This window comes from Aotus nancymaae, unplaced genomic scaffold, assembly GCF_030222135.1.
Source record: "Aotus nancymaae isolate 86718 unplaced genomic scaffold, 86718_ANA_hifiasm-v0.15.2.pri h1tg000007l, whole genome shotgun sequence".
In the NCBI taxonomy this organism is placed as follows: Eukaryota; Metazoa; Chordata; class Mammalia; order Primates; family Aotidae; genus Aotus; species Aotus nancymaae.
In genome coordinates this window covers 10,834,176-10,858,923 of record NW_026988418.1, presented here as the reverse complement: position 1 = coordinate 10,858,923, position 24,748 = coordinate 10,834,176, and the positions used below count along the sequence as shown (strand labels likewise).

General features: G+C 51.2%; 1 protein-coding gene across 1 annotated transcript; it reads right to left on the bottom strand.

Moving 5' to 3' along the window:
* Positions 1 to 4,186: 4,186 nt before the first annotated feature.
* FOXD2 (forkhead box D2) lies at positions 4,187 to 6,804 on the bottom strand. Its single transcript, XM_021673307.2, has one exon. The coding sequence runs from the start codon at positions 6,710 to 6,712 to the stop codon at positions 5,231 to 5,233; it is 1,482 nt and encodes a 493-aa protein (XP_021528982.2). The 5' UTR covers positions 6,713 to 6,804; the 3' UTR covers positions 4,187 to 5,230.
* Positions 6,805 to 24,748: the final 17,944 nt, after the last annotated feature.

Sequence of the window (24,748 nt, the reverse complement as noted above, 5' to 3'; positions counted from 1 at the left end):
TCCAAAGCCTCCGGGCCTCCGGAGCGGCCGCAGCCTACGGCTGCAGCTCTCGCTCCGCTGCGGAAGGAGGCGGTGCCCGCTCCGCCCAGCGCCGCTCCGCGCCGCGCCCACTAGCCCACGGAAAAATCCGTTCCCGAAACCAGAGCTGGGAACCTCTGTCCTGTCTACAGGTTCTCTGTTGGTACGTGTCTGCGCCGACCTTAAAGAACAGAGTAATTCCTCTCCAAAAAATCCAATCAACATTTGTTTTGCTCACAAACGCTTTAGGAGGATGAGTTATCCTGTCCGACCACTGCCCATCTTTAGTTTTTTGTCAGCGTTTCTCCAGAAACCTCAGAGCGCCAGCCCCAGAGACAAATGTGGGCTGGATGTCATCGTCCTGGTTGGCCCTCCTGAATGCCTCCCCAGGTCCCAGCCTAGACAACTTTTTGAACCACTTATCGGAATTAAGTTAGGCGCAAACCCAAACTCGCCCAGTTTCTCTTTATAGCGTCATGCGTAGGGTTCGAAATAAACTACGAATTCGGTCCGCAAAGACTGTAGGCGAGCTGCCTCCTCCCAACTCCCCCTAAGCAAGAAATCTTACGAGGCACGCTCCACACTCAAAATCTTTTCTCCCTTTCTCTTGCAGGATCCCTCGTTTAAACAGCGTCGGCGCCTTTATTAGCCTGACCCTGTGCGCAGGAAAACCCGCCTGGTCGGTCATTGTCTGGTCCGCGACTGCCCCCGCCCCCGCCCCAATCAGTGTCACAAAACGCCTCTTTCAACAGATTCCAAACCCTCTTCACCCGGGCTCACCGAGCCTTCAACTTCATTAAGTGCGCGCTGCGGCGGCGCTGGAGGAGGCGAAGTTTAAATAAACCGGAGCGGAGAGGGAGGAGGGGTGGGCCTGGGGAGGGTTGCTAGTTGAAGCGGGGAGAAAGAAGTGTTTTTGAAAAGGGGAAAAAAGTCATCAGGGGAAAAGCGCTTTGTAACCACGAAGACGCGCCCGCTGTGGCGAGAACAAATTGGATATGGAGGGGAAGTGTCCGCCCCCACCTCAACTCCGGCTCCTGGGTGGTCCAAGGAGCCCCAGGAGAAAGAAAGAAAGATGGGGAGGAATAAGCGGTGAAAAGAATTAACCGCTTTAATTGGGCTGCAAGAGAGAAGTGCGGAGAGGCTCACCGATGTGCTTCGATCACCCAAACCAAATACTTTTCAATAAAACAAAATGTCTGCTCTTAGCGGCAGCTGAGAAACGTATGTCAAAGTTTCAGAATCAAGGTTGTTCTTCACAGCCCTAGAAAGTAAATCTACAAGCTGAGGGAAATTCGCCCGGAAAGACCCCCTCCCCTTCCTTGTGGCCTCGGGCCTCCGGGCGCTGGATGAAAAGGAATGAAATTGAACGAAATTGAACGAAATGAAGTGAAATTGACCAGTGAAATTCTCCAATTTTCTTCCCCTTTAAACTGCCCGCTCTCAGCAGCACTCTCTGAACCCCAGGCCGATTTCTTACCTTCTTTTTTTTTCTCACCTTCGAGAGATGAAGGTATGCCCTGGATATTTTCTTATTATTGTCACCGATTGTTGGGGCCTGCAGGGCAGCAGAACCTCAGCTGCCTCCACCCAAGCACAGAGGGAACCTACAGGAGTTGCTCCAGATGGGGTAGCCTGTTTCTCCTCCCAGGAGGCCTAAGTGAGCCTTCTTAAACTGAACACCCACCCTATGCACCCATAGGTTGAGAGGGAGTCACTGATTAAGCCCTTCCAGTCAGGAGAAAGAAAAAAACAGCCAAGAGAATTCTATCATAGAAATCCTGAAACTCCCTCATCCTTTGCCTTGAAGACCAGCTCCCAAATGGGTCCTTCCCAGCTCCTAACAGGTTCCCCACAAAGACAACCGAAAGGAGCCGGGAACTCTAAATACCCTCCCTTCTTCTCTGCCTTCAGCATCTGGAGCCTTGGGACTCCCGCAGCATTTCCCTTTCTGGGTATTTTTCAAGACCAGTTGGGAATCAGTGGCTTCTGACTCCCAGTCCTCAGACCACAATCTTCTCTTGCTCAGGTCTACCCTTCTTGGACCACTGAGAAACTGTGGCCTGAGTCATGGGTTTGGGGCTCCAAGATCCCAAGAAGCCCTATAAGGGTACATCTCACTCTTATTCTTCAGTCTTCTTTTTTCTACCTTTTCCTGATATGGATCCTCCAACACACATAGACACCAAGCAATATGCTCAGATAAATTCTGTAACACACACACACACACACACACACACACAAGGGTCTGCTGCGTCTCCTATAAATAGCAGTTGTGGAAATATCTCATCTAACTATCCACCATCAGACATAACTGACTTAATTTTCTCCTCTAAAGAACCCGCAGTACAGATATTTACACAATTGATAAATCTTTTATGTAAAGCTTCAATCTAATATCTAGGAGTCACATATTCATGGTAAATGAGATCACATAGCTACAAAGTGCTTTATTGAGTGTGCATGTGCATGCGCACGTGCACACACACACATACACGCTCACTTGTGTGCATTCATGTTTCTTCAGTCACAGTCACCCTTTCTCCAGTGAAAAGAAACGAAATCAACATCAAAGAAATGGAAGTAAACGGAGAAACCAGCCAGAGACCATCATCCCAGCATCAGCAGACGTTTCTCCCTTTATACCATTGAACCTAACCTTACTTCACCTGGACCATTTGATAAAATGGTGGGAAGGTGGCCCACTGCATTCGACCTCCCTCCACTCCCACAGTCTCTCAACAAGGAGAGGGGTGCTTGCCTCTGGCAGAGGGACTGCATGTACTATATGCACCTTGAGCCTCGTCCTTCCTCCATTGGTGAAAGCCGTGAGACACTTGGGAATCCCAAACAACCCTTCCCAGCTCTGGTGTGTTCTTCCCACCCTAATTCTGATTTTGACACTCTTCTTATAGTAATCTCAGTTTTCCACCTCCTCCTTCTTTCCTACTATTGCCAGAAGCAGGGATCCTATCTGAAGAGGCCTGTGTCGCTCACCCCGCTCAAGCTCTCTGCATCTGGGTCTCTGACCCTGTCTTCTTCCTTCTCGGTCTGTCACTTCATCTCCCAACCCTTGCCCTCAACATGTGTCTGTTTTCTGTGAAGACTACACTGCCTCTTCCTGCACCTCTGTTTCTCCTCTCCTATAATCTCACTAGAATATGCAGAGAAAAGAGCTAAGCAATCATCTTTGCTTCACCCAAAGCATCACCTCTCACTCAACACCCTGACAAGTCTGGCCACTGGGAGTCCTGGGCACAAGCAGACAGCTGAGAGACTCAGTGGGTTTATGGAAGACTCCAACCAGACCAATGGATTTGCGCTCAGGCAGTAGCTTCCAGCTGAGTCCAGCTCAAGGAATGGGAAGTTTTACCTTGAGTGAAACCCACTGACTCTATCATTCAGTTCATAGTGCTCAGCTCTAGCTGGAGGAAAGAAAGGTTTCACAGTCCCTAGTTCAAGCCTTTCACTGTTACATGTCTTGGGGGTGGCAGGGGGAGAGGGGATTCCAGACAAGGCCCTACAGCCACCAGGGAGAAACCTCTCTCTCCTCTCAGAGACAGAAAGACAGCGATGGAGAATCACAAACACACACACAAAGACATATTCACCAACATACATAGAAATAAAAATGCATATATTGAGATGTATTTCACACACACACTAAGACAAAAAGCAAGGAGCTGTGCCCACCCAAACACAAAAACGTATCGTAAGTTCCACAAAAGCCCCACACTCAGAAACAGGCATACGGAGTATGCATCACCAGACATATTCACCTTAAACTGTACTTAGTGGGTAGAGTGTTCACGAGCACTTAGCACCCAGATCTGCCCAGGCTGTGCTAATGTCCAAACTAGAAGGACATGAGAATCCTCAGGTGCATTTGAAACACCACCCCAGGCAAAACTCCAGGCAAAAACCTTCTAAAGACTAGAACGAAAATGAAAGTGCTGGAGGGGCCACAGGCTTCCCAGAGATCTGGCCTCATTAACAGCTGAAGGCCAAGACCAAAGTGTCCCTTGCATCCCACAGGCTCTAGCCCTCCTCTGCCTGCTTCGGCTGCCCAGGGGCCTTTCCTCACTCCCCCTCTGCTGGGGAACTAAGAGTCTTCTGGGAGAGCCCCAGCGGGGCAAGGGAGTCCAGGCAAGCAGAGAGAGCTGGTGACTGCTGAAGTTCACATACATTTATTCAATTGACACCAACGGAGAATAGGGGGTAGACAGATTTTTCTTTTCTTCCACACAGACCATCAGACGATTTCACAGAGTTTCCCCACAGTGGAGAAGTCTAAATCAATGCACACCCAGTGGACAGAGAACGCTGAGAGCAGCCCGCTGTACAGATATTTACACAAAATTACAGGACCCCCTGCCACAGAGTGTGCCCTGCCCACTCCACCCCCGCCTCTCCAGTCCCGGGCCCAGACCCCTCTCTTCCACCCAACCTCATTGCCTTTTGCCACAATAAATATCACAGGGCCTGGGACAGGGTGGAACACTGACAGGGCTGCTGGCCCGGGATGGCTGGACCCAGCCAGCCACGGGAAAGAAATTCCTTTAAAAACTCCCAAACACAAAAGAGAAAGGATTTTCCTCAGTGGAGTGGGATCCAGGGTTTCTGCAGGGAATATAAAGACCCCCGCTTCACCTCTCCATTCAGCTCCGCCTGCGTAGACACTGGTTTAGGCTTCAGAGGAAATGAACTTCCTTGGAGAACAGCAAAAAAAAAAAAAAAAAAAAGGTTGAATTTTTCTTTTAAGCACAAAGCAGATAATAGAGATCTTTAAATTATAATGTTGGACAAGCAGGGTCTCAACGTTGGGGATGAAGTGAAGGGGGAGAGGCAGAAAGGGAGACCCTCTGTTGGTGATTCTGGCAGATCCGTGGGGCCTGGCCAGGCATCTCTCCGAGAATGATTTCGCCGAGAGGCAGGGAAAAAACGAAGCCCTCCCCCACCAGCTTTTATTTCTCAAAAGGTAAAGGATTTTGGCTGCGACTTCGCGTAGCCCCGGGCCTGTCGCCCTGAGCAACAGAGCCCGCTTAATCCCAACTATCTGAGAGATTCTGTGCGTGGAGCATGAAGTGCCGAGTCACGCGTGCCGGTCCAACTTCTGGAGACTTCATAAATAGACTCCCTGAGTTCCGCTGGGACCGCAAGAGCTCCCGGGAGAGGCTGAGGAGTGCGGACCTAACAGACCCTGGGCCTGCTGCGGTCAGAAGTGGCAGCCACTGAGGCCGGCGACTTTGCTAGCAAACGGGGACCCTGAAGACAGGAGCGCGTCCCCGGGATGCGAGAGGCGAATGTGGCCAGCTACGGGAGCCAGGGCCGGAGCAGTCAGCATGGCCAAGACCTGGGCTTGGCCCCCAGGACCCGCGGCTGCGGCGAATGGCGGTCCCGGAGAGCCCTCGCCGGTGCCCGGGGGTGCTGCCCCGCCGCCACTGTGGCCCATGATGTGGTCTATAGAGAAGGAAGGCCTCTGCCCTGCCCCGGCGCCCCCGCCGCCCGCACCACCGCCCGCGTCTGTCTTGAGGCCCTGGCGCAGAAGTGCGGTGGACAGACCCGCCGCGGTGCCAGCTGCGGGAGGGCTCAGGGACGCGGGGTAGAAGGCTTTGGCGCAGCCCAGCTCCGCGCCCAGGAAGGCGGGCAGGCCGGCAGGGCCCGGGCCCGAGCCTGAGGCGGGCGCAGGAGCTGGGGCCGATGCCGCGCCCGCAAACACCGAGGCCGTCGGAGGTCCGGGTGGAGGCGCGGCGGCGCGGCCTGGGGGAACCGAGAGCTGGCAAGGAGCGGCGGCGGCTGCCGCGGCGAAGGCGAAGGCGTGCGGGTGCGGGTGCGGATGCGGGGCCGGCCCTGGCGGGGGTGCGCCGTAGGCCGGGAGAGCCAGCCCGTAGCCATAGCCGTAGGCGCCATAGGCAGCGAAGCCGGGCAGGAAGGCGCCCGGGTCCCCCGCCGCCGCGGCCCCGCCACGCAGCAGCAGCTCCGGGTGAGGGTGCGGGTGTGGGTGCGGCGGCGGCAGGGGCTGCCGCTTGAAGCGCTTGCGGCGCCGCAGGAAGCTGCCGTTGTCGAACATGTCGGCCGACTCCGGGTCCAGCGTCCAGTAGTTGCCCTTGCCGGGGTTGCCGGGCTCGCGGGGGATCTTGACGAAGCAGTCGTTGAGCGAGAGGTTGTGGCGGATGCTGTTCTGCCAGGCGGGGAACTTCTCCCGGTAGTAGGGGAAGCGGCCGCTGATGAACTCGCAGATCTCGCTCAGCGTCAGCCGCTTCTTGGGGCTCTGCAGAATGGCCATGGTGATGAGCGCGATGTACGAGTAGGGCGGCTTCACCAGCGGGCTCCGCGTCGCCGCGCCCCCCGACGGCGGTCCCGGCCCGGGCCCCGCTGCACTGCGGGCCGCCGCCGCGCCTGGCCCTGGGCTCCCCGCTGCGGCCGCCGCCCCCCGAGGCGCCAGAGCACGGGGCTCGCCGTCCGAGCAGCCACCCGACTCCTCCTCGTCCTCGGCTACATCTGCCTCGGCTTCCTCCGGGGGAGGCTCGTGGCCGTGGGGGAGCACGTCCCGGGGGGCGCGGGGCCCGGAGCGGGCTGGGAGTTCCCCCCCGCCGCTGCCGCCGCCCACCACGTCTATGTCTGCGTCGGCCTCGGACAGCGCGGCCGGGGAGCTCTCGGAGGACATGATCTCGCAGCAGCAGCTGCCCAGGGTCATGGTGCCGCTGCCGCCGCCGCCGCCACTCTCCGGCACCGCTCGGGCAGCGGCTCCGGCTCGGCCGCGCTGCCTCTAGGGCGAGTGTGTTTTGCGCGCGGGCGGGGAGGGGGCGGGGGACTGAGGCGGGCAGGGAGGGGTACCCCTGGCTCCGCAGCGCCCCCTGGCGGCCCAGCTCGGCCGCGCTCACCTTCCAGGGCACACCCCGCCGGTGGCCCCCGCCACTACCCCGGGAGCCCGAGCCGGGACCCGCCGCCAGAGCGCAGCGGAAGGAGCTGAGGCCTTCCCTTACCTGGGCGGGCCTCGGCCCCTAGTCCCCTCGGGGTGGCAGTTGGGGGTGGGGGATTGTCCCTCCCGCCTAGCGGCTGCCTAAGGCGGAAGAGCCGCGGGCTAGGGCGGAGCTCCCTGGGCGGGGTGGGACGAGGCTGCAGGGGCGGGCGTAGCGCCTCGGCTGAGGGGCCTGGCGGGAACAAACCGCCGCCGCCGCGGGAGCTGTGCTCGAGTGGCCGGAGGCGGGCCCTCGTCTTTGCCGCCGCTCCCTCACCGTGCGCTCCCTGGAGCTGCCGGCTCCAGAGCGCTCAGACCCTGGATGTTAAGGCCCGCGCGGGCGCCAGCCGCAGCCAGGGAAGTGGCGGCGGTCCACAAGCGTCCTCTCCTCAAGGCGGCGCCTGAGCCACCCGGGCCGAAGCGCAGTGGGAGCGCGATTCTGAGACGCCGGGACCCACGCCGCCCCTGTGCGGCCCGCCGGGGCCCACCCGAGCCCGCAGGGCTTCCGGCCCGAGGGGAGACTCATTCGAGTGATCGCGAGGAGCTAACTTGCCTCGGGCCTGGGAGAGGTGAGATTGCGGCGGCGCCCTCTCCTCCCTCCACGGTCGGGCTCGCCACCCCTCTCCGCGCGGGGAGGCCGGGGAGGGCGCCGGCCGCTGTGGCCGCGTTCCCGGGGAGCGGGCCGATCTGCCGCTCGGAGTTTGCCTGTTCTACGACCCTCTCGGTCTCGGCATCCGTTTGTCTCAGTCTCTGTGACTGTCTCTCACTCTCGGTGAGTCTCTGTGGAAACGGCATTTGTCTGGATGCCTGTCTGTTCATAGTCTGGGAATCCGCTTAATTTCTTCCTCCCCTCTCCCCGGCCCCAGTCGCCCTGAGGACTGGACGCCCCCCACCTTCCTGGCTCCCAGGCTTCTGGGCCCCATGGACAGGCGGCAGGACCCTCTCCGCCCCCCGCCCGACCCCTCAGTGAACCCTGACCTCGACCAAGTGTTGCCTTCCTCTCTCCAGAATCTGGTGCAAGTGAGGTTGGCCCTCTGCATTGTTTCTCTCCAGCCGGGTTCTTGCCCATCCTATTAGATCCCTGGCCTCCAGGACCCAGAAACAAGCAGCTTCTACACAGAGTGGGCCCATTTCAGCCTCTGGGGCACGGAGCGGGAGATGGGCGCTGGAAGTGAGCAAGAACTGAGCGGTTGCCTGGGCTGCTGCCCCGACAGCGCCGCACAGTGGCCAAAGCTCGGGCGTGCAAGGCTGGAATCCCAGCTGCCTCCGCTGTCCCAAGGCTGTGCGACCCTCATTAGGTGACTTCCCCGCTTTGGAGCCCCAGTTTCCTGGTCTGCATAGTAGTTAAGAGCAGCGACCTTAAGTCAGGCTCCTGGGGTTCCAATCCTGGCTTCACTACTTATCCTCTCTGTCACCGTGGGCAAGTTTCTTTTCTCTGCTTCTGCTTTTGTAAAAATAAGACTAGTAACACCTAACCCAGAACTAATGTGTTAAGTATAGCCATATTCTAGGCCATTTATGAAAACGGTATTGACAGCACTTTGCAGTTTCATTTAACAGCAGCCTCCAATCTATGGGATAGCCTGGTGTTAATCCAACTCTCCCATTCTACAGATGGAGCCACAGAGGCCCAGGATAGGGAGGAAGAACTCAGCCAGGCTCCTTCAAGGAGATAAAACATGGCTGGGTTGCAATCCTTTTTACAGAATCCTCAAAATAGAGTTCTTCATCCTCCCAAGCTAAGGGCAGAAAAAAATGGAAGGCAGGTCTGGCTGCTCCTGTCCTGTGAGAGCAAGTCACCTGGGCCCCCTCTGGGACTTCTGACCAAGGGGATCCACTTAGCATGCTGTTCCAGCATAAACTGTCCTTGGGGGAAAAAAAGAAATATAGTCCTCAAACCATGGACAGTAAATTGGACAGGGACTGGTGACCCTGGAATTGGAATTTACTGGGTGACAGACTGTCTGGGGCAAAAGGTCTTGGAGAGCAGCTTCTTGCATGAGTCCGAGGAAACTCACATACCTAGGGTTGCTAGAGTTAGCAGATTTATTTTATCTGGCAATCCTACACATACCTCAAGCTTGCTCTTGACTAAATGGATATCTGTCTCACACGCCCAGAACCCCACTCACAGATAAGCCACACCATGGACCAGACACCAATTCCAACCCAGCTCAGCTCTGCTAGTGTCTAAATAAGTAGAGAGAAAAAGTGTTGGCATCATCCTACTCCGTTTCACTTTCTGAATGTCCTCATTTCTTTTCTTTCTTTTTTTCTTTCTGAGACGAGTTTTGCTCTTGTTGCCCAGGCTAGAGTGCATGGCGCCATCTCGGCTCACTGCAACCTCCGCCTCCCAGGATCAAGCTATTCTTCTGCCTCAGCCTCCTGAGTAGCTGGGATTACAGACATGTGCCAACAGGCCCAGCTAATTTTTTTTTTTTTTTTTTTTTTTGGACATGGAGTTTCACTTTTGTTGCCCAGGCTGGAGTACAATGGGGCAATCTTGGCTTACCGCAACCTCCACCTCCTGGGTTCAAGCAATTCTCCTGCCTCAGCCTCCTGAGTAGCTAGGATTACAGGCACCTGCCACCACATCCAGCTAACTTTTTGTACTTTTAGTAGAGACGGGATTTCTCAATGTTGGTCAGGCTGGTCTCAAACTCGCAACCTCAGGTGATCTGCCCATCTCGGCCTCCCAAAGTGCTGGGATTACAGGCGTAAGCCACCGTGCCCCGGCTTGAATATCCTCATTTCTAAAATGGCAAATGGAAACCAGTAGCTTCCTTCCTTGCCAGCACTCCCCTGGCACCCCAGGCTCCAATCAGGGTAGTACTAGCCAGGGCATTTGCTGCCCAAATTTCCTGCTTCAGACAAGAAGTTCTACCAAGCAGCTGCAGCAGCCAGCCCTTGCCTCTGCCTGGCCCATTCACCCGCTACTGAGACCTACACTGGGGAAGGGGAGTACAGAATCCCCAGCCTCTTCTCTGCAGGGTTGGGGAGGGAGAATCCAGACCCTTCCCATACATACTTTTTGCAGGAGTGGAAACTGAGGTCCAGGAGATCATGTTACTTGTGAGGCTTTTGAGGGGCCCTAAGCTGAGTAGACCTAGGTGTCCGGGTTCCCAGCCCAGAACTCTGTTTATCCAAATAATTGTTTCCCTAACCGAGCTCCACTCTATAGAGGGATTTCTGGTAGCTTCTTATCCCTCCCAAGGTTCTGGGACAGTTTGTTTTCAACCGTGTCAGGAGTAAGTGCACTGGGGGCTGGGAGAAGGGCAACCGCGGGATTTGGAATTTATTTCGTTTTCTTTGCTTCTCCCGTGATCCCTGCTTCTTTCGCCTGTGGGCTCAGCCTTTTCGGCGTATTGGAGCAGTGCCTGCGATCCCGCATGAGTCTGTCCCTCCCTCCACAAAAACCTGCACACTTTGCCGGAAGCCTTTGGCTGCAGCCGCGGAAGAGCAGGAGGCCACAGGCTCTTCGAGTCTTGGTTACAGGGTCTCTGGTCGTGCCCGGCCTCTTTCTGCATCTGCTCCACGACCCAGCCATCTCCCTCCGGCAGCCCAGAACAATTGGAAGGAAGCGTTGTCGGGCGAAGGGGGATGCCTATTGGAGTTTCCCACTAGTTACTGAGTGTTTTTTGCGAAGAATACGTTGCTATCAGAGGCCTCCGCGTCATCTCTCCCCTCTCTTCCTTACGGTTCGCATAAACGAGCTGTTCTCGCTCTGGGAAAGAAAAGCCCTCCAGCGATTATGTGGATCTAATTAAGTCAATCGGGAAACTGGCAGAGAGCGGCACTGGCTGGAAGCGGAGTTTGTTACAAAGCACTGCGGAAGGATCGCACACGGTCCCTTTTCAGCTGTTCGAGCTCGGCCGGCGCCCGGCTGCAAACGGAAGCCTGAACTGGGCTGGGCAACAATGCCCGTAGACTTCTCTAATTTTGTTTACAAAACTGGCCAGCCTCGGGGAAAGCTTCGAGGCTAGCGCTAGCCCCCTCCTTCCCACTCCAGACCGAGCTACCGCTCCAAAATGAGACGGCTGTCTAGCCTTAGCCGGTACATTTCCTTTCTCCACCCGGATCTTCGGCTGCCCAGGAGCGATCAGCTCCCTTAGCCGGGAGACTCCAGATCCTGTGACCTGCGGGGGCAGACCTCAGACGTGTTCCCGTTTCCATGCACAGAAATAACTGGGGCCCCAGTGTGTGCACCTTCAACTCTGCAGCCCACCTGCCCTCTTCCAGGCGCTGGCACAGGGGCAGGTGACTCCGCCTTAGCCTCCACATGTCTGCCAGGCAAAGTTCGAGAGTATGAATTTCCATCTTCTCTTTCCACTACTCCTGGCCACCGTCCCCTCCCAGCCCCATCCCCTCCACCCGCAACCATGAACTATGTGGTAGGGGGCTCGCTTAAGCACCCTGCACTCGAGTACTGCCGCGGTGGCGACCAAAGTGAGCTGCGGAACCTGTCGGCTGCTGTTTGTGGGAAGAGGGTTGCGACCTCAGGAGAGAGTGAAAACAGCGCCGCTTGAAAGGCACCAGTCCCGAAGATCCACAGAGTTCATGGAGTGGTAGAGAAGGCTCCACGCTCTTGAGAGCAGAGGTGGACAGGGTCAGTGGGGGACGCTTCCAGGTGTGTGGGGGGCGAGAACCTCAGGTCTAAGTGCGCTCTTCTGGGCCGAGGCTCTCTTTCTCTGTCCTGACGTGTCTGCCCTCTGGACAACAGTGGCTCCGTATGGTGGACTGCGACCCTGACTGACGGGCACCTATCTTGCGTCCTGTGTCCTGCGTCCTCCAGACCTCACACGCGGTTTTCCCCTCCAGACCTGACGCTTGGTGTCCAACAGTGGACCCAGCAGGACTGCCTGAAAGGCTCATCATCCAGGCCCACGGCTTTCTCCCAGAGCCTGAAGCCATGCTACCTGATTGGGGACTGCAAACCTGCTTGGAGTCAGCAGTGAGACCCTAGCAGGGAAGGAGGATGTGTAAGGGTGCGCCTGGGTTGAGGATCTGTGACTGTAGTATGGAAAAGGAGGAGTTCATGCAGGGATGGCCCTGTGGGATAGCCAAGAATACTTCAGTGGCAGCTTCCTTCCTACCAATTACACGCGACCTTCTGACACAGTGGCACTTCAGCAACCGGAGGCCCTTCCCAGGCCCTGAATTGGGGCAGGGCAGGAGGGAGGGTGCAGAACCATAGGGACCTATTTCCCAGGCAGAGTTAACTGGCAAGGCCGTAAGTCTTTTCGTGGGCGCAGAAATATTGCCGGGTCCCTGTGTCCTCTGGGCAGATGCAGAGCCGCGTAAGCCTCACAGAAGTGGAGCCAGGGGAACAGCGGGAGCTCTGGCTTGGAGGTGCGGACGCTAGTGATGGATTCCTGGGGAACAGCGACCTCTGGAGGAACCTCTCATCCACGCAGAGTCAGGAACTAGATAGAGGACATGGTCTGAGAACCAGCACGCTTTACTCACCCTACTCCCATTCCACCCGCTTGGAAAAGTTATCCAAAGACTGAAAACCTCCAGACTCCACTCTTTGCTTATGTTTGCCTTTTTTTTTTTCCAGCCTGTGCCCGCGTTTCAAATCCCTGCTCCAGTCCTGCCTCTTCCAGAAAGAAGCCTTCTGAAGAGCTCAGTTCATCTTCCCCCTTCCTGCTCTGAGCTCATTCTCAGGCCATACTGCACAGCCGACCTGCTTCCTGCTGGATCTTCTCCGAAAAGACCGTGAATCCACTCCACGAAAAGACCGTGAATCCACTCCACCCATGCCTTGAGTTGCATGCTGGGCATCCCATTCCCACTCCACCACCTCACCGAACCCCCCAGTAAATAAAGACTGAAGTTATTCATTCCAAAATTGGACTGTAGATTTTTTCAAAGCTAATTTTGCTGATGGGGAAATTGAGACCCAGAGAGAGGGATGACTTGCTCACAACCACACAGCAAACTGGTAGCAGAGATGGCACTAGAACCCTAGTATCCCATTTCCCAGGCCAGGGTCCTCTTCATCTCACCTGGATGGGGAGCAGATAATCTGGTGGAAAACTCACTTTGATGGGTGAGAACTGAATTGGAGGGGGGGATTGGCATAGGAATGGGGAAATGCCGGAGGAAACTGAGAGGGTGGTCACTGCTCCAGGATGTGGCAGTGAGGAAGGCAGGGAGGGCAGTGCCATGCTGGGAGGTCAGACCCTTCTTTCCCCCATCCTCAACCCAGATTAAGAAACTTGGAAGGGCTCCATATTTCAGGGCTTGGCTTCGTTTCTTACATCAGCAGGTGGGAAGGGCTAAGGTCTGGGAACCGATTAAACTCTGGCAAATACCACCCTCTGCCATCCACCACTACCACCCAAGGGAAAGAGCAGCTGAGAAACTTCTCCTGCTAATACACTCAGAGGGCACTGCTGAGACCCCAGATCAACAGGAGGTCTTCTGGTACTTGTGATTACAGAGTTCATGGAGAAGGTGGAAATGTGATTTGCATGAGGCTCCAGTGATACCTGCTGCCTGCTCAACAGCCTGAGGCTTTCCCAGAGCTGCATCGCTTTCTGGATATAGGGTGCTTGTCTGCACAGGATACCTGGCAGCCTGGCCTCTACCTGCTTATCCAGCCTTACCTCCAACTCCTGCACTCTACTCATACCTGAGTTGCTCTTTCTTCCCTCTTCACCTTTGCAGGTGGCTCACTCCTGCCTGGCTCACTTCTCCTAGTCCTTCTTAGTTCATTTCACACATCAAGTTTGTGAGATGCTTTCCCTGACAACACTTCTGCATTCACCTGACTCCCACCCATGTTCCCAAAGCTCTTAGCTCTGTCTGTTTTCATTATTTGTTTTTCAGTCTGTAGATTTTATTATAGACCAGGGGTCCCCAACCTTTTCTGGCACCAGGGACCAGTTTCATGGAAGACAATTTTTCCACAGACCAAGGTTGTGATGGGCAGAAGGTTTTGGGATGAAACCATTCCACCTCATATCATGCCATCAGGCATTAGTTAGATTCTCCTAAGGAGCACGCAACAGGCCGGGCGCAGTGGCTCACACAGGTAATCTCAACACTTTGTGGGGCCGAGGTGGGTGGATCATTTGAGGTCAGGAGTTTGAGACCAACCTGGCCAAACCCCGTGAAACCCTGCCTCTACTAAAAATACAAAAATTAGCCAGGTATGGTAGCGGGTGTCTGTAGTCCCAGCTACTTGGGAGCCTGTGGCAGGAGAATTCTTTGAACCTAGGAGGTGGAGGTTGCAGTGAGCTGAGATCGCACTACTGCACTCCAGCCTGGGCAACAGAGCAAGAGTCCAGTCTCAAAAATAAAAAATAAGGAACACGCAACCTGGATCCCTCACATGCGCAGTTCATGATAGAGTTCGTGCTCCTATGAGAATCTAATGCCGCCACTGATCTGACAGGAGGCGGGGCTTAGGTGGTAATACTCCGCAGCTGACCTTCTGCTGTGCGACTGGGTTCCTAACAGATCACCAGTTACGTACCAGTTAGTGGCCCAGAGGTTGGGGATCCCTGCTTTAGACTGAGCTCCTTGAGAACAGGGCTCATAGTGTGTTCATCTTTATCTTTCCCTCTGTAAAATGGGGATAGTAATTGTACCTACCTCATTGGATTGCTGTAAAGATTAAATGAGATGATACACATAAAGCACTTAGCCTACTGCCTGAAACTGAAAGAGCTCAAAAAATGTTTTGCGTCCTCATTATTAATCACTCTACCTCCTGCCAGGCACAAAGCCTGACACACAGTAGGTGCTCAATTAATGTTAGATATGTGGATATATTCATGAAAGAAGAAAGAAAGGTATGACATATCTCTCTCTGTCTGGGACCCCCTATAGAATTCTAGGGAGTTCATCAGTAGATCATCAATAGAACTCTGTATTCATTGAGAACAGAGGTTGTAGCTCAGATCATCAATAGAACTATGTGTTCGCTGAGAACAGAAGTTGCTTCTCCCCCATCAGTCTCCATCCTTGAAGGGAGGAGAACATGTCTCCCTCAGACAGAGTTCCTCCTCTTCATCTCCCGCCTAGGTCAGCCCCAAATGGTGACAAATGCTACATGAGCTGACATCACAGGTCTGGGCAACCCAGAGGTTCCCAGTCTGCCAAGGGCCTCATTTCCAGCCGTGAAGTTTGACTCCCCATTAGTTACAAGAACACCTCTCACAGGGGCCCTGAATGATCTTCCTTCATCCACGCCCTCCTTCAAAGCTGGGGCCACTCATTTCTGGGGGACTAGAGGCAATGAAATAGGAAATCTTAAACAGTAGGGGAACAGATTTTATAGCATGATCCTATGGTCAGAAGAAGGGAGTCACAACTTGGGGACCAGCTGGGGAGACAGCAGCATTTGGCAGGAAGCCTGGAGGCCTGAATGGTAGAGGTCCAAAAAGCTGGTTCCCTACACCTGCCATGGATGCCCAGGATTTGGGGGCTAAAAAGGAAAAGGAGCCACTACCCTGGATGGATTGACAGCCAGAGCAGAGCATACCCCAGGGTGGGCATGGCAAGTACCTATGCTTCCCAAATCCAGAGACCAGGATACCTTGTGAAGGGGCTCTGGTGGCAGACTGATGGGAAGGCCCTGGAGAAGAAGGAAGTGGGGTTTGAGAAGGTGAAAATCTGAGTATGGTCACCAAAGGTCCCTTTGAGAAATAAAAGGGCACTGCTGTTGAAAGGAGCTAGTGTGACCGCACAGGGGGCTTTATGCCTTGGCAAGGGTTGCATAGAAACCCACTTCCAGGGATTTCTCCTGTTGCTGTGCCTTCACACATATGGTATGACATGTGTACAAAGTCATATTGCAGTGCTGTTTGGAATGTCAAAAGGTTGGAAACAACATAAATGTCTATCAGTAGGGGACTGGGTAAGCAAATAATGAAACATCTAAAAAAAGAACTAGTGTACTGTACAAGCAGAATATAGAAGTCTTTATGTACTCATCTGGAAAAGGCTCCAAGATACATTGTTTGTTTGTTTGTTGTTTTTGTTTTGTTTTTTGAGACAGAGTCTTGCTCTGTCACTGCAGTGATGTGATCTCGGCCCACTGCAACCTCTACCTCCCAGGTTCAAGCGATTCTCCTGCCTCAGCCTCCCAAGTAACTGGGATTACAGGCGTGTTGCCCTGACTAATTTTGTATTTTTTGTAGAGTCAGGGTTTCACCTTGTTGGCCAGTCTGGTCTCAAACTCCTGACCTCAAGTGATCTACCTACCTTGGCCTCCCAAAGTGCTGGGATTACACACACGAGCCACCACACCCAGCCAAGATACATTGTTGAGTGAAAAAAACATCAAGATGTATACAACAGTGTAAACATGCATCTAGTTGTGTTTTTCAAGGATAAAATAATGTATATTTGTATTGGTTTATGTGTGCAACAAAAATATCTAGAATGGTGAATAAAAATCTAGTAACTGATTATTCACTGGGACAAATTGAAAACAAAAATGGGAGACTTCATGGATAACGTTTTTATAATTGTAAAGCCAAGTGAAGTGAATGTATTATTTATTCAACAATTAAATAAAAACTTTAAAAGAAACAGTTGGATTATTTCAATAAATAAGGCTGAGTATGCAGAACATAAGAATGATAAAAACCGTTACTATGTGCTGAACACTTTTTATAGGCTCCAACTTGAGAATATGGTTGGTGGCTATGAATGTTGAAAGCAAGGGATGTGAATTCAGACATGTGAGGTGCCTGTGAGTGTCACCTGCCTGCCCATCAGACAGGGAAGCAGTTGAGTCTTCTAGCTAGGACCCCAGATTTTCCACCTTTCCCCCTGTTCTGTTCCCATCCCTCTGTCTTTGGCTCCCTCTCTCTGTCGGTCCCATCTAAATTACTTTGAAAGTAGTCTGTTTTTTCAGTCTGCTGGCTGGACAGGGATTAGGATGGATAGAGGAAGAAGGGGTTTCATAGGAGCAGGAGCAGCAGGCCCTCCCCTCCCTCCTTTCAGAACTCCAACCCATCAACTCCAGGAAGCCTTCCCTTGTGAAGCCCACAAAACCGCAGCCCCTTCATAACTCAGGGAGACAGACTGATGCCCAGGGTGGGGCCTATGTCTCCCTCAAGCAGGGTCCAGGCCTCTTGTCTCTAAGCCTCATCAACCCCCTCAGCCCCAAGTTCAGCCTCCAGATAAGGACAGTTCAAACCAAACCTGCAGTATGCCCAGCGCTGGCCAGGCTGCCCAGTGAGGGACATAGTGGAGCAGGGAAGACACGGTCAGACAGGGTAGAAAATCCTCACCCATCATCACAGTGCTTTAGCAGTCACAAAGGCTGTCCCTACCCAGGCAGAGAGGATAGGGCACATTCTCTATTTCCAGAGGTGACTGAGGCTGAGGTCAAGGTAGAGGCTGGAACTGGTAAGTGACTAAAGGGACCTAGCAGCCCCTCATCTCATAAAGCACTCTACATACTATTTGTCATCTGCCATCATTTGAGCTCTCTGGACAGTGTCTGATCCATCTGTGAGTCCTCAGCTGGGAAAGAGAACAGGGCCTGGCACAATCAAGGCACTTGGAAAGAGGCAGTAATTACTATGAAGGGCAGAGAAAGGAAAGGACTTGCCTAAATGTTTGACCTGGGATTAGACCCCAAGTTTTCTGCCCCCAGCCCAGTCCCCTTTCCTCTGTCTCCCTCTTACAGAGTAAATAAATTAGCTGCATCTATGGCCACCAACCTCCCACCCATTCCAATTTCATTTGCAGTGGAGCAACTACCAAATCCTGCCAAGAGGAAGCAGGGAGTATGGAAGATCTGGGAGAGCTTTCTAGAGGAGGTGGGAACTGCAGCTAGTTTTCTTCTTGTGCACCAAACAATTGGGTTCCCTGCTGGAGCAAGTGCCTTTCAGCCACCAGAGGCCCCTGTCAGCCCAAATTAGCATCAAAATGGATCTTGACTTCATTCCAATGATTTCCTGCTCAAATCAGGTGCATATGAGGTGGCCAATAGGTGGCGCTTTTATCTCCAAAAATTGACGGGAGAAAGGAGATTAGGAAGAGGGAAAGGGGTGAGAGGGGAGTATAGGAGTGTGGAGACGGAATAGGGAGTGGAAGACAGAGACAAAAAAAGAAAGAATAAACCAAAGACCTGGCATCACGGCTTGAAAAGGCTCCTTTCAAGATCGGGACTGTGGGTGTGTGTGTGGGTGTAGGGGAAGGGGATATTAGGGTGAACTGAAGAATTTTATGGTGCCTGGGGCTTTTCAATCAAGTTTCCACCTCCACTTGTTTCTTCCTGAGAGAAAGGAGAATGACTTTGAAGTCAGGCAGACCTGGAAGCAAGTCCTGGATCAGTCACTTTGCAGCTTGACCTGGGTAAGTCACTTAACCTTTATGAGCCCGGTTTTCATCATCTATAAAGATGATGATGTACAGCTCCTACAATGGGGAGCAAATAATTCTAAGAATGTCTTCTTTGCATTGCAGGAATAAACTGCACAATTGCATATTGTTTTTTGTAACACAGTAAGTTCAATTTGCTGATATTTTGATGATGAGCTTTGCATCATCTTTCATATGTAAGATTAGGCTATATTTTGTGTATTTCTTTAGTAAGTTTTGATAACATAATTAGATAACATAGTAGGTAGAATTGGGATGACTTTCATTTTTTCTGTGTTCTGGAGCAATGTATGTAACTAGAGAAATAGGTTCCTTGGTGGTTTGACAGAATTCACAGGGAAAAATGGCTAACCTAGGTGCTCTCTGGTGGGAGCAGTGGAGGAACCACCTCTGAAAATGTTGTCGGTAACTTCTGAGCTAATAGGTCTATTGAAATTAGTTATTCCTTTTTTAATTTTTTTTTTTTTAAATGAACGAGAGGTACTTATGTTGCCCAGGCTAGCCTTGAACACATAGCCTCACCTCCTCAAGCACCAGGACAACTGGCCTGAGCCACAGCAGCTCCCAAAATTAGTTACTCCTTAAATCAGCAAAGCCAGACCAGGGGTGTCTACCAGCCAAATGACCACTCCAAGCTTTCAGGGTTGGCCTGAGGCTAAATTCAATTAAATGGGAAAATGTTTGGCCTTGGTGGATTAGGAAGATGTTAGCCAATAGCTGATTCTTTTTATAGCTTTGCGTATCTACTTTTTTCCACTTGCACCTTGCCTCTATCAAACCATCATTCTTTCCTGCCTCGATGCTGCAGTAGCCTTGTAACTCACCTCCCCACCCCACCCCAGATCCCCTCTGACTCTGTCTCCATGGCATATCTGGGGCTATGAAATTTCCTCTGAGCACAAGTTTGGCTATATCCTTTAGGTTTTAATATGTACTGTTCTTACCTTTATTAAGTTAGAAATAGCCTGTTAATGGCAACTTTCTTCTAACCAGAGTTATTTATTTAGATAAATGTTTTAAAATGTTTAATTGCTTAGTTTGAAGTATGGTCCAAGAATGTATTCTTATTCATGTAGAAATTTATAAAAAATTTTTAACGTTTTTTTCACAATAGTAAGCACATTCATATAAGCATATTCTGGATTGCATAGGTGACTTCTTTATAAGAGATACCTGATACTTAAAAGTCTTTTTTTTTTTTTTTTGAGACAGAGTCTTGCTCTGTTGCCCAGGCTGGAGTACAGTGGCGCAATCTTGGCTCACCGCAACCTCTGCCTCCTGGGTTCAAGTGATTCTTCTGCCTCAACCTCCCGAGTAGCTGGGACTACAGGTGCGTGCCACCACGCCTGGCTAACTTTTTGTGTTTTTAGTAGAGATGGGGGTTCACCATGTTAGCCAGTTGGTCTCCATCTCCTGAGCTCGTGATCCACCTCGGCCTCCCAAAGTGCTGGGATTATAGGCATAAGCCACCATGCCCGGCCCTTATTTGCATTTGTTATCAGGTAGTGCTACTTTAATCTTGAGATGAGGAAAAAAAAAATGTAGATTTTATAAATGCATGCTGTGTTTGGGCCCACTGGTATCATGGCCTGCTACATGAAGGAATGCCTGCAGTTTGTTCAAAAGAAAAAAAAAATGGTGTTAACCAGCATGCTAGTGCATGCCTGTAAGTCCCAGCTACTCGAGAGGCTGAGGCAGGAGGATCGATTGAACCCAGGAAGTCAAGGCTGCAGTGTAGTATGATTGCACAACTGTACTCCACCCTGGGTGGCAGAGTGAGACCCTGTCTCAAAAAATAAATTAATTAAATTAAAATTTAAAATGGTGACTTTAGTCATCACATAGCCCAAGGAATGACAAACCCAGAAAACCTGCTATGGAGAAGCCAGAGCCACATTCATTGTGCAAGTGATGTAGTTTCAGCAAAACTCCTGAGTAGCTGGGACTACAGGCATATGCCACCATGCCCGGCTAATTTTTTATATTTTTAGAAGAGATGGGGTTTCACCATGTTAGCCAGGATGGTCTCGATCTCCTGACCTTGAGATCTGCCTGCCTCAGCCTCCCAAAGTGCTGGGATTACAGGTGTGAGCCACTGTGCCTGCCCACAATATATTCTTTTACATTTGACTAATGTTATGAACTTGAATTTTTATCTCGTTGTTTGAATTTAACTTATAAACAATTTTAACAATCACATAAGAAATACTAGTCTAAGGAAGCTTTACCTGCAAATACTGACATTATAATAAAAAAATTAAAGTCAATACTGGAAGTCCACAGAATTCTTTTTTTTTTTCTTTTTTTGAGACAGAGTTTCGCTCTTGTTACCCAGGCTGGAGTGCAATGGCGCAATCTTGGCTCACCGCAACCTCCGCCTCCTGGGTTCAAGCAATTCTCTTGCCTTAGCCTCCTGAGTAGCTGGGACTACAGCCATGCGCCACCATGCCCAGCTAATTTTTGTATTTTTAGTAGAGACAGGGTTTCACCATGTTGACCGGGATGGTCTCGATCTCTTGACCTTGTGATCCACCCGCCTTGGCCTCCCAAAGTGCTGGGATTATAGGCGTGAGCCACCGCACCGGGCTAGAATTCTTTCCCTTTAAAAGTAAACCACAACAACCTGTATCGTGCAAAATCCCCTCACCGGATCTCCCAGAGAGGTAATATACTTGGGCTCAAAACCAATTTAGTCACTACAGTGGAGGGCTCTCCTGAAGGAGCCTCTCTGTTGTCATGTTTGCCAGTGTTCCGGCCAAGGGCCTCACTTTCCTGTGTACTCAATTTTCTGTGTGCCAGAGTGATGCTGGCTTCTTTCTTGAGCTGGATCCAGAAGGCCCTCAAACCAGCTCAGCACCATCCTGGGCCCAAAGCGACCCTCCCTGTGTTCCAAGTCCCTCTAAGTCAGGAAGCCAACCATCCCAGGGCTTCTCCTCTCAGATTTCCTTCTCCTATAAGGAAATCTCAAGAGTTCTCCTGCCAAAACTCTAACCCCTCATTTCCATAACACTACCCCACCTTCCCTGCTTCCCTGCAGGTAAAGCATACTAACCTGAGAAAACATCTCCCATTCTCTGATTCTCTCCAAAAAAAGTCTACAGAGAAGCACAGCATTGACTCAAATATTTCATTGTCAAATGACCTATTAGCTCAGAAACCACTGACAACATGCTTAGCTTCTCATGCTAAGACAATTTCAGATGTGCAAAGTTTCCAAAACATTTTATCTTGACTGAAACAGGAGAATAAACTAAGAAAAAGGGAAGATGGACATCAGGAAGTAGATCCAAAACAGGACACAGAATTCCCAAGGTAATGGTGAAGGGAAGTTCTAGCTCCAGCTCTGTTCAGCAGACCTGGAGCACCATCAGTCCGGATGAGCTGAAGGATGGAGGGCGCTGGGAGAGATGCCCCAGAGAGGGAAAAACACAACCACCAAAAGCAGTGATAGGTTTCCTGATAAGTTTGACCTCACCTCATGAAAAGTATTACTGGAAAGTATGGGAAGATTTAGCTTCCCATAGGTTTAGCTTTGTACCTTTTTAGGTACAAAGGAAGTTGAGCAAACGAAAAATTAAGGCATTATTAAGTCTAGGTAAAATAAAAAGTGGCATACACACACAAAAGGAATTATAATCTTAGTACACTAGTAGCTTATCACAGAACAATATTTACATAGTAACAATGTAAATGCTAAAACTTTATTTCACCAAAAGTTGGTAATTTGAGGGGGAATGTAAGGAGATAGAGATTTTAGAGGTAAATGATCATCTATAGTAATAGGAAGTTTTAATCGCTACTGTTTCAAAAGAGAGGAGTATAAGCAGGGAAATATGGAATTATATTTCAAGAGAAGGAAATATGAATTCAAAGTAGATTCTTGTATACAACAAAGTAGAGATCCTGAGAGTGGTGCAAGATACCACTATAAGCCTTTGATTGCTATTTGACTTGTTAGATTATGTACTTGTTTCAATTTTTTTTTTTAATTTTTTTGAGATGGAGTCTTGTTCTGTTGCTCAGGCTGAAGTGTAATGGTGGATCTTGGCTCACTGTAAACTCTGCCTCCCGGGTTTAAGCAATTCTCCTGCCTCAGCCTCCCAAGTAGCTGGGATTACAGGCGTGCACCACCACACCCAGCTACTTTTTGTATTTTTAGTAGAGACAGAGTTCGACCATGTTGACCAGGTTGGACTTGAACTCCTGACCTCAGGTGATCTGCCTGCCTCGACGTCCCAAAGTGCTGGGATTGCAGGCATGAGCCACTGCGCCCAGCCTGACAAAGGAAAATTAAGGAAGCATTTAAAAAATAAAAATCTGATTTTTCAGTTCAGAGGTGACCCTCCTAGTATTTCCCTACAGATATTTTCTACCTGTCCTCGAAGTGTTTCAAGATCCTGGGACCAAGACCTGCAGGTTGGTAGCAAGAATGGAATTCAGAGCTCAGGAAGCCGTTCCTGGCTTCAGGAGAGCCACAAGGGTCCTTTCCTTCTCTGGGATTTCTTGGACTAAGAAGGAATTTATCAACAGGTGCTCTGAGGCTGAAGGAGGGGCTGTAACACCATTTGGAGCAAAAAGTTTGCGTTTTGATCTTTACAGAGCTCCACTTCCTAGAGAACAGAGGGCTGGATCTTTTGCTACCTACTGGGCCTAGGGAGGGGTAGTTTTCAAAACTTACAAGTGGGGAAATAGCTCCACCTTCACTGCTTTTACCCTTTCCATAGGTCACTGTGAGGATTTCGAGTGAGAATTGATAAGAAGGTGCCTAAGTCAAAGTACTATCCACTAAGTCATTATTCTGTAAGTCAGGCACAGTATCAGACAGCAGGGATTCATGCCTTCAAGCAGTCAAAATATGTTAAGTGAAGGACTGCTGTGCATCAGGCAAATCAGATCTGACCCTCACTTTTTCAAAGGGGCTAAGAGCTGAGGGAGGGGGTCTATCCAGGTCACTTCCTAACACACTGTGCAAATCTACTGCCCTATCTCCAAAGAGGACCTTCCTGGATTTTTTTTTTTTTTTTTTTCTCCAAAGGTACCACAAACTGGATTTTCATACTTCCTCCCCTATGGGCGGCCCATAGTCCCACCCTTACCTTCCATCACCACCCTGAGCTTCAAACTCTGGTATCCAAGAGAGGCACATCCTGCATGCAGATCACACTCACCCTGGTTCAAGACACACTGACTCCCTCCCGCATCTTCTCCTAATGCAAGCTCAACTAGACTGGGAGCCCTGGGGCCTGGAAGCTTGGAAAAGCCTGATGCTTAGTATTTGGGTCAGCACCAGACAGCAGGACAGGGTCAAAGGCCAACTCCCTCCCTCACACCTCTGAGTCTCAACTCAGTGCTGCCCTGTCCTTGGTGCTGGGGACAGTCACGAAACAGCTCAGGTCCCTTCTGCCCCATCTTACAATCCATCAAGGGAGGTAAGACAAGGGGCATAGCCAATGTGCAGTGTCAGGAAGTTCAGAGGGCGTGGGTTGTGGTTCTGTGGCCTGGCCTCACTTTTTATAGTAAGGAGTTCTAATCTTTTAGACTGAGCCCCTGGCCGGGGCCAGTGCCTTTCCTCCAGAATACTATGCATACTAGTCACCTGAGAATTTTGCTAAAATGCATAATCTGATGATTCAGTGAATCTTAGGTGGGGCTGAGATCCTGCATTTCTTTCTATCTATCTATCTATATATTTATTGAGATGAGGTCTCATTATGTTAGGCCAGGCTGGTCTTGAATTCCTGGCCTCAACCGATCCTCCTGCCTTGGCCTCCCAAAATGCTGGGACTACAGGCATGAGCCAGCATGCCCTGCCAGATTCTGCATTTCTTACAAGCTCCCAGGTGATGTTGTAGGTCTGTGGACCACACTTTGAGTGCAAGGCTCTAGAGCACTTACTTACCTTATTTATCTGAGCGGTGATGGTTGGATTAATGTATCTTCCCCACTGGCCCACAACCTCCATGAGGCAGGGATTTTGCCCATCCATTCAGTGATATTTCCCCAGTGCCTAGCACAGGCTCAGCACATTAACTAACTGGACAAGTGAATCAATGGCCCATGCTCCTTTATCCATGGGAGTTGGGAATAACCCCAGAGAGCAGGCAACCCGCTGCTCAGATACATTCACACAAGTATGTACACACACATGCCCAGCCCATCTCGTCTCTACCAGGCTGAGATGCAGGAGATGGCATTTGACTAGGCCTACTATGTGCACAGCTATGGCGGAATCACTTCCTTTTTAAAACAAAATTGTGTTAGCCACTAATCCTGCTGGAGAATCACTTCCTAATCCCATTTCATGAGCTTCTGATTGATGCCTGATGAGGAGGTTCACCCCATGCGGCAACCCAAGATCTGAAACAAAGCTCCCCTGGTCTCCCCAGACCTCTCCACAAGTCACCAGCCAGCACACCAAGC